We start from the raw sequence: 10199 nt of genomic DNA, 5'->3' as shown, positions 1-10199 counted from the left end.
GATCGACGGGATAGCGTGACAGGCAGTCTGCATCTTGATGAAGGCGACCGGACTTGTGAACCACGGAAAAGGTGTATTCTTGCAATCGCAATGCCCACCGGCCAAGGCGGCCAGTAGGGTCCTTGAGAGAGGAGAGCCAGCACAGGGCGTGGTGGTCGGTGATAACAGTGAATGGGCGGCCAAACAAGTATGTGCGGAATTTTCCAATGGCCCAAACAAGAGCCAGGCACTCGCGTTCTGTGATAGGGTAATTCTTCTCGGCGGAAGAAAGAAGACGGCTGGCGTACGCAATCACGCAGTGCTGGCCGCGTTGTCGCTGAGCAAGGATGGCGCCAATTCCGTGACCACTGGCATCAGTGCGAAGTTCAGTCGGGGCAGACGGGTTGAAATGGGCCAATACAGGAGGGTTAGTGAGGACGGCGATAAGGCTGGAGAATGCAGCAGCCTGCTCTGGGCCCCAGGAAAAAGGAACGCCTTTCTGCAACAGATTGGTGAGAGGGCGAGCGACGGCTGCGAAGTTCGGGACGAACCGGCGAAAGTAGGAACAGAGACCGATGAAGCTGCGGACATCGCTGGGCGAGCGGGGACAGGGAAAAGCACTGACGGCACGAACTTTATCAGGGTCAGGTTGTATGCCACTCGCATTCACCAAATGGCCGAGGACTTTGAGTTCGCGGCGGCCGAAAGTACATTTTTTTGAGTTGAGTTGAAGACCTGCGCGGCGGAAAAGTGCCAAGATGGACGAAAGGCGACGCAGGTGGGTTTCAAAAGAGGGCGAGAAAACAATTACATCATCTAAGTAACAAAGACAGGTCGTCCACTTGAAGCCCCGGAGTAACGAATCCATCATCCGTTCAAATGTGGCAGGGGCGTTACAAAGGCCGAAGGGCATGACCTTAAATTGGTAAAGGGCATCAGGGGTGACGAAAGCTGTTTTCTCGCGGTCTCTTGCGTCAACAGAGATTTGCCAATACCCGCTACGAAGGTCGATGGAAGAAAAGTAGCGGACGCCATGTAAACAGTCCAGGGCATCATCTATGCGCGGAAGGGGATAGACGTCTTTCTTCGTGACCTTGTTGAGATGACGATAGTCGACGCAAAACCGCCAAGTTTGGTCTTTCTTTTTCACGAGCACGACAGGAGATGCCCAAGGGCTGTTTGAAGGCTCGATGATATCGTTGGCCAACATCTTGTCCACCTCCCGCTGGATGACCTGGCGCTCTGGTAGCGACACACGATAAGGCCTCCGGTGTATAGGTCTTGCATCGCCGGTGTCAATGCGGTGAGTCACTACCGATGTTTGACCCAGAGGAGCAGAAGCGAAGTCAAAAATGTCGGTGTAGGACACCAGAAGGTTGTGAAGATCCTGTGCATGCTCGGGGCTCAGGTCAGAAGCAATCATCGCAGAAATGGATTGCGTAACGTTGGACGGGATGTCGGGCGCTTGAGAGACAGTAGAAGGCGGTCCAGGTGAGAGAGCAGTGACGGTACAGTCGGTGAGAGAAGACAAAGTAGCAAGCGATATGCCTGCAGGAAGAACTTGTGGTGACAAGCTGAAGTTGAGGACAGGGAGGTAGGTGCTATTCTTGGTGACGCTCACGATGAGGTGCGGAAGAACAACATTGCGAGAGAGAACGACATCGGCGAGTGGGCAGGCAAGATAATCCCCATCAGGAACCGCAGGAAATGGTGACATAGGCAGATAAACGGCAGAGTCAGGGGGCAGGCGAGCGTACTCGGTGGAGCGAAGGCGGGGCGTGGAGCTTGAGGGTGTGTCGGCTGAGCTGAGAGGCAGGTCCAATCGTAGAAGGCCGCTGGAGCAGTCGATAAGGGCAGAGTGAGCGGTTAGAAAGTCTAGACCAAGGATCACATTGTGAGGGCAGTGTTCGAGGACGGTGAACAAAACTGGGATGTTATGACCGGCAAGAGTGACGCGGGCAGTGCACAAGCCAGTGACGGCAGCAGTGCTGCCATCGGCAACGCGAACGGTGGGCGAAGCGGCAGGGGTCTGAACTTTTTTGAGGCGACGGCAAAAGGATGAGCTAAGAACCGAGACTTGGGCACCAGTGTCAATGAGGGCAGAAACAGGAACACCGTCCACAAAAACGTCGAGCAGATTACAGGGCGAAGGCTGGGTCAGTAGAGGATTTTCAGGTCGGGGCACCAATGCAGCATCACCTCCGGGAGCTGCACTGGCTAGTTTACCGCGAAGCGGCCTGCAGAGGACGGTGAGTAACTGCGGTGCGGAAGAGGTGAGCGGGAACGGTGGGCTGTCGGAGAGGGAGAGCGGCTGGTTCTGCGAGGAGGCGGTGTGGACTCGGCGCTGGGTGGGTCATTCCGAGGCGTGAAGCGACGGGGTCCATAGTCATAACGGCGGTCGACGTAGGGCAAAGGTCGGGGAGGTGCGGACCAACGGCTGCGGCAGTGGCGAGAGATGTGGCCTACGCGCGAGCACGTAAAGCAGATCGGCCGGTCGTCAGGAGTACGCCACTCATCGGGATTGCGATACCTTGTGTAACTTGGGACGAAGGTGTTGCGGGCCGTAGCAGTAGCGACCACGGGAGAGATGGGGCTCGCACTCCGTGGTTCGACGGGACGATGGCTGGAGGGCATGCCCAAGTTGGCGACCTCCTGGCGGACGACAGCTTGAATAAGGGATATTGTGGCCAGGGTGTTGTCCGACAAGGGCGCGTTGGTCGTAACAGGAGCCAGGGCCTCAAGTTCACGGCGCACGATGCGAGTCACGTTGTCGGGGTTTGAAGGCTGCCTCAGTGTCGGAAGATCCTCGCACGTGGAACTGGCAGCGGTGTTAGGCAGGCGATCAAAGCGGTGTGCAATGCGCCGGTGCTTGGCCTGCTCGAAGCGTCGACACACCTGCAGAACGGAGTCAACCGTAGAGCAGTCCCGGCATAGAAGAAGGTGGAAGGCATCGTCGGCAATGCCTTTAAGAATGTGGCCTACTTTATCGTCCTCGGTCATGTTGGGATAGACCTTTCGGCACAGTGCCAAGACGTCTTGAATGTATGTAATATATGATTCGGTGGCCGTTTGGGCGCGAGCTGAAAGTTCTTTTTTGGCAGCAAGCTGACGGCCAACTGGTTTCCCAAACAGGTCGCGGAGCTTCTGCTTGCAGGCATCCCACGTGGCAATCTCTTCTTCGTGGGTTTCGAACCACACGCGTGCGGTGCCGGCAAGATAAAATATCACATTGGCCAGCATCAGCGTGGCGTCCCACCTGTTGTGCTGGCTAACACGCTCATAGAGCGAGAGCCAGTCCTCGACATCCACGCCATCTGTACCGCAGAATGTGCCCGGGTCGCGAGGGTGAGCTACGACGACAGTTGGCGTGGCAGGCGCAGACGGAGGGGCCGGGTCGGTAGTCATCTCGCCCGTTCGGCCCGTCGTCTCGTCGGCTCGTCGGCATGTCGGCTCGAACCCGCGACCTCCACCAAAAGATGTTACGGGGATGTTACGGCGGTAAGTCTGTGTTGGCGGCTGCTCTGAGATGGCCAGCACTCAGCTCAGACACCGAGGGCCCAGCTACCAACTGTCAACGTCGTCGTCGTTCAGCGCACCGCCACTTCTTCGTTCACGGTCCATCGGTAACAATATGATCGAGTGTTTCGAAAAGCAGAACGCAAAGCTACCTTCACCGAGTCCAAGTAATTTAAATCAACGCATACATCCTCACATTTGCCAATGCACCATTTCCAGCTGCAGTTCTCACTTTAAGAGACAAGAAATAATACTCTAATTGTTGTGCACACAGCCGAAAACGGGTAGGGTTTTAACAACGTTAACCTAAATAGACGTTTCAAAGCTTGTGTTTAGCCTCATTGGCTCATGGTTTTGCTCTGCTGGGTCGTCGACAAGTCTGGCAAGGGTATTAGACTAAGATTGATCTCTGATCGAGGTTAAGGTGATCTGATCTGTTCGCGCCTGGAATCTGATGAAGATGACTATGTGCAATGCACAGCGCAACATTTTCTTGCAGTTAACACGAGGCGTGATCGGCTGTGGCGATAGCGTAGTGCTCTGGCCAGCGAAGCTGAAGTGTTCGCGCTGCTGCGGGTTCGAATTCCAGCCGCAGCAATATTTATTTATTTACTTAATTCACATATAAGGAATTTAATGTGGTGTTGCTGCTGCTAGGCGACAGCTCACTCAAGAGCGCAAGATCGGTTGACAAAGATTCATGGTTGAGGTTGGTGAGCCCATGAGTATGTGCAAAGTATCAATCAGGGACTGACTTCGTTTGAAAAACAAAAGTTGGAGCTAGATACGCGCCTGTGGCTTTTTCTTATTCCAGGCCGCACTGCTGGAGAGCTTATTTACAATAACATGCGCAGATATGCACGTCGCTTTATGTGACGGTAACCAATGGAAGCCAGACAAACGGTATGGCTCCAAAACACTTCAGGTCTTTCGTATTTGAAGGCGTCACGCAATGTTCATAAACTCCCAAAACAACAATTTTTAGAGGGGGCACAAGGAACTTTCCTTGCTTTCACTAGCTTGAAGCATCAGTCGAGCGCAGTGCGCCATCGAAGCCCTGTGTGTAGTTAGAAATTGTACTCCGTGAAATAGACCCTTTAGAAAATTCAGCGCCATCTGGTGGGTGGCGCGTGAACCGCGGTGCCTCCGCCATTTCTTGGGCACACACCTGCCGGACTTCGCTCAGGCCGGATTGAAAAGTACGGCGCCCGTCGAAGCCACAACAAGTGCAACTTTCTTGTTTCGTGTCCTAGCCACCTTCCTTGACATTGGCTCTCTGCTTCAAGCTATAGTCGCAATGCCGGCATGCTGCTGTGTGCCTTTCTGCAGCCAGCGCAGGACCCATTCACACTTGCGAGTCGCGAAGGGCATGCGATCAGCAGTCGCTTGCGACCAGTCAGCAGATCGACGACAACGTTGTTCACACTTGCAAGCGCGACCAGCAGGTCGCCTTCTCGTTATATTCTCGTTTGAAACGACAACTCTCGGGGATGTTGACGTTGTTCGCGCGCTTTCGAGAGTCAGATTTGGCCGCGCCTCCTGCACTCTCGTTCGGTCCTCTTAAACTGCTATTAGCAATGTACTGCTACGACCATAGCGAAGAGGACGATGTTGTGACGGTTTTTACGTGCACCGCGGTCGTACAAGCGTCATGATGACAGAGGCGCGCTTCTCTGCAGAGTCGGCCTGCCAGCCTGTATGCCGGCCGCCGGCGTCAGAAAAATGCGCCAATATGGCTTGTTCGCGTTCACACCAAGCCCGTGGGTAGAGGCATGCAAAAAACGAATAATTTTTGAAGATCGCTGGTTAATACCGAGTTGCTGGTAGAAGTGATACTGCGACACAGGCAAATTTCTTCCCACAGCCGCTTTGCTGCGGCTGCCCACTGCGGCTCGACTGTTGTCTGCTAGCCCCGCTGCTGAAGGCGCCGCGGAAATCGAGCATGTTTTGATATTATTATGATAAGAGGTTCACAATAAAGCGGTGACGAAAGCAGCATCTTATTAATTACTAGCGCTTGCCATGACCCGATGTGCCGTCAGCTGCGGCATCGATATACGAAACCGGCTAGGCTTAGCGACGACTAGGGCAGGCAGGGAGCAGCGCAGTTCGTCGCCCGACGCGCCCGCGAACGGTGTCGTTGAAAGCTCGACTTGCTCGCTGATTGGTTTAACGGTTTGCGACTCGCAGTCGCAAGGCTGGAAAATCGAGCAGGGGGCGACTGGTCCGCGACTGTCGCCTTTCGACCAAAACACTAAGAGACGCGCACGGAAACAAGCTGTGTACCCAGAGCACGGAGGTAGCTGCATGCTTCTTTCTTCTCGTCCGTGACCTGTTCGTTTTCACATTAAAATAAATGACATAAAAATTCATTCTAGCGTGTAGCCCTTCCGCTGCATTGTGAGCACAAATATACAGGTGCCACCTTCGGTGCACTCGAGGACATGCATTCCGATGCTGGCGACTGTTTCGGCGCGTCACAAAATCAAACGTTGCTCAAGCCCGCTTGTTTTGGGTTTGCTAGCATCCGCGTCTAAACAATTCATAATGAGTTTCGTGTGCGCAAAAAAGAGCGCGACGATGCGGCGCGGCGAGGAGCGCCGTCGTTCTCTCCGTTGCGCATCTGCAACAAACGACGGCGACATAGGCAGAGTGCAGCAGCGGTGTGTTTTCGTTGGGTCAGTGCCTGCGGCTTAGCAAGCGTTCCGGTAATCTGTCACCTTAATCTGAAGTGAGCAAACTATGCATGAGAACAGCTACAACGCGAGTGATTTTGCACCGACGGCTAGCGCACCGGCACTGCTGATCGAGTGCATGCATCCGGATCGACACGCAGTTCGCCCTGCAGTGCGCCTGCTCGTACTCGAGCCCGGTGTTGTTAGCCCTCCTTTATCGACAGCAGATTCGACCTGCACGGCAACGCGCACTGTCGACGGATCACAGAAAGTCTCCTATAGGGGACCGCAGCTTCGCAGGAGGACGCCAGTGAAATGCGCCCTCTCCGGCCGGCTCCGCATTTTTGACTGGGCAAACCGGCTGCGCGAGCAGCGCGCTTTCTCCCGAAAAAAAGCCAGTTCTGCACGTACTTTGCACGTGTTGGCCAGCCTGCAAATCTCTTTGTGCAGTTGCGAGCTCTTTTGGCTTTTTACCCTAGTGCTTGAACGCAGACGAGCTTCAGAGGATTAGCAAAATATACAGGGGCGCTAGAAAGAAATGCGAACAGCACGGCGCCCACGTGCTGCGTAGTCGGAATTTATCTTTACTGCGTTTTTATCTCGGTACTAACAAAAAGACGCTAGAGCGGTACATTATTGTATCACGGATGTCTCTAGCGTATTTGTGTTGCGAGCCAAGTATAAGAGTGACGAAAATAAATTCCAACAGCGGAGCGCCTAGGCACCGCGCTGTTCGCATTTCTTTCTGTCGCAGCAGTACGCTCTGAGAGGTAGGTTAAAAGAAATAGTGGACAGTGATTTTTTTTTTCGCTGCGCAAACTTGAAAAAAAGAACTGCTAGTGGATCAGACCCACTCCGTGAAGCAGACGGTTGACGAAAAAGCCGGTACCGTAACGGCGAAATGTGTATCGCAAGTAAATGAAGAGATCATTTAAGACATGGAATTCGAGGTAAATACCTTTTTTTTTTTGGCGCAGCCATCTTCGCAAGATACTTAATTTTGTTGGGTGGCTGAGCAGTTCGGTGCATGCAGGTTTGTTGGCCAAATAGTACGGATTTTTTTACGTGTTTCGCTGAATAATAATGGAAATAATTTTTATTTTAACTTAACATAAAGTGGCCTTAAGGAGACATGCGAGGCTGAAGAGAAAAACGAAAACACGCACGAAATGCTCCTACCAGCTGCTTGCTATACAGCTGAGAGAAAAAATGCTCTAGTTTGGTCAAACGCTACAACGGAGATAAGCGGTTGGTATATTTATTTTAATGCCGATTACAGCGCACGCGCATCCCCAGAACAATTAATTTGCAGAGCCATCGCTCATATGCAAACGCTCATTCATATGCAAGCAAACATTGTGATTTTTTTATTTTTTAAATTTTTTTACATGTAAAGCAGCTTCGAAAATTGAGCCAGGCGTCACAAGTCTGAACACTGAGGCGATCACTGACCTTGCCTCACACGCGTCTGCATAACGCCGCTAGCTGCTGTTTTCAGCCTCCAAAATAAAAAATGGCAAAAAATTTGTTTCGTTAGCGCGAGCTTTACTAAACACTGCATGCTTAGTGAATTACAGCAAAAACTGCTCAGAATATTACGCGTCCAACATACCAAACGTGTTTAGGAACAGAAAAACGCTTACTTCACCCTGCCCAAAGCAGTTATCGAGGCCTCCCGTTTCTCGTTCTTATCCATTTCATACAATTCCGGATAAACACTTTTGAATAGAAAACAGTGTATGAATGCATTTTTTTTTCATATACTGGAAGATTTCACTATAGCAATCTCCCATCGATAGGCTTGCATTTTTTTTCGTATTAACGTTTTTCCTATCGTCAACTGCTCGATAAGAGCAATGAAAAATTTTTAAGACCATTATCTTCAATATTTCTATTACTGTACGTTACAATTTTCCAATATTAATTTTTTTCCCCAAGAATGTAGGACATGTCCCGGAAATCTATAGAATTCCACGGGCAGTCCTTGGCCGTTGATGTTCAGAGAACTACTGTGACAGCCGCTGACACAAGATTCTCCACTCTTAGAACGTCGCGGAATTCTAACCATGACTCACAGCGAGTAACAACACCTCTTTTGTGCGCTCGCGAGCAGGACGGCGCGTGCTCCCAATGAAAGAGAGAGTGCCAGCCGCGCGAGCAGCACGCGCATACCAGTCGACAGGCTGCTGGCTCAATGCGCTCCGCCGGCGACACGCCCGGACGGAAACGCCAAAATGACCGGCAGGGGAGAAGTGGTGCTGGTGCAGTGGGAGCAAACTTCAGGTGCGCTTCCCTATACCAGCTTTGTAGCTTCCCTGAGAGGTGCGGCCGGACAATAGGAGTCTAAAAGCCTTTCCGAAAATGCACCCGGCATGATAGTCAGGTGCCACAAGGTGGAAACTGCATGGTGTAAAGACTGAGCAGAGTACTACAGCTGCGCGTCTGTAGCGTCTGCTAGCCAAAGGTGCCCAAAATATGGCGCACGGCGCCGACAGAAGTTGCTGATGATGATGCCTGCCAAGTTGCCAGACTGAATTTTCTAAAGGGTCTATTGCTATGCAGGCCAAATTTTCTGAGATCCAGAATGAAAATTATTTCAACCCTGTGGTACAGTGGAGAGCCCAGACTGCGTGATGATGACTGTTGCCTTCTTGCCATTTGAATCAGATGGGCACAACTGGTGTGGTGCCCCGCCAGAGTATACAAACACATGCACACAGCACACACAACTAGTCACTCCCTACAGAGAATGCATACACACACATGAACACACACACACACACAAATGAGCCAGAAATGACAGCAGTACATCGTAAGCTTGGTGGCCGTTTCAGTGACTGCTGCCACATGACACCCCAACCAGTGTTTTTAGAGGGGCTTCTAGTATCGCAGGCACACAACACCCGCCACCCAGCAAGGTGCTTCTCGATGGTCTCCACTGGGGCTCGGATATTACGTTTGCTGGTGTGATCGCGATCCTGTCCCGTGGTTTTGTCTGCTTGCCCACACATTCATCATAGCGTGCTCTCCACTGTCAGGTCGAATCGGTGTCAGTTCTATAGGTGTTGTAGAGCCCCCCGCTCGTGCCTCAAGCGGGAGGCGCTGCAACACTCTTGTCGTAGAGCACTGTTAGCGGGGGTGCCTATTCCCTAGTAGCACAGTATGTTACTGCAACGTTGCAACAACATTGCCAATGTTGTACTGTTGCGCTAACATTCTTCAACATTAGATAATGTTTCTGCAATGTTACCAAGCAACATGCTGATAACGTTGCTCTAAAGTGGTCTTTTCACATTGCAGCAATATTGTCAAATGATGAATAGATGTTGAACCACATACGGTGGCATTGCTATAACATTCATGCTATAGGCTAATTGTCTGCCATCTCGGGCTATTTCTGAAGCCCAAATAGAAAAGGTGGTACCAGATCACTTCTCCTCACCATTAATACATTCATTATTATTTTTTTTGCTTCGAGTGCAAGCTTGCATGTGGTGTGCATACACAGCTGGCGAGCAGTGCAAGTGTACTTAACTATGTCACACTGATGTAAAAATATATACCTGTATCGAAAATATTTCTAAACAGCTGAAATATCTGTTTTTTAATTAAGCAGGCGGTCTAAATAAAAACTGCCGAAAAAATTGAGTTCTGGTTTCACTGACGCTCCACAGTCTAATGGCCATGGAGATCACCATCACAAATCGCGGTACATCCGATAGCCCATTTTCTTCTTCCATGCGAGAGCCAGCCCTGCGACGCGCACTCATCTAAAAACGTGCCTCTCAGCGGCAGTCGTGTCAAAGTCCGCGTTTTTTGTTGTTCTAGCATAGTTTTTTTTGCGGTCGCCGTGCCTGTGCTTGTTTTGTTGTAGCTTCTCTGCAATTCAACTGAAATGGTGCAGGCTTGCTCAGAGGATGACCTCAGTGGTAAGTGATTTCTAGACTTTCATTGTTGTGCTCTAACACGTGTTGGTTGGCACAAAGCCATGCCCTTCGTGATAGTTTTAAGTGCTGAATTCGTTGCATC

The 10199-nt window shown here is 51.3% G+C and overlaps 1 protein-coding gene across 1 annotated transcript; it reads right to left on the bottom strand.

The window, feature by feature from the left end:
- Positions 1-2196: 2196 nt before the first annotated feature.
- Positions 2197-3611, bottom strand: LOC149355885 (uncharacterized). Its single transcript, XM_089577710.1, has one exon. It carries the CDS (start codon positions 3382-3384, stop codon positions 2197-2199), a length of 1188 nt encoding a protein of 395 aa, XP_089433836.1. The 5' UTR covers positions 3385-3611.
- Between the last annotated feature and the right edge of the window lie 6588 nt (positions 3612-10199).

Source organism: Amblyomma mixtum, chromosome 3, assembly GCF_055824585.1.
Source record: "Amblyomma mixtum isolate Tamu chromosome 3, ASM5582458v1, whole genome shotgun sequence".
NCBI lineage: Eukaryota > Metazoa > Arthropoda > Arachnida > Ixodida > Ixodidae > Amblyomma > Amblyomma mixtum.
The sequence above is the reverse complement of the archived record's forward strand: the minus strand, read 5'-3'. Positions and strand labels throughout refer to the sequence as shown.

Coding starts and splice junctions, on each gene's coding strand:
- LOC149355885 (XM_089577710.1), bottom strand. CDS start 3,384: ATGACTACCGACCCGGCCCCTCCGTCTGCGCCTGCCACGCCAACTGTC.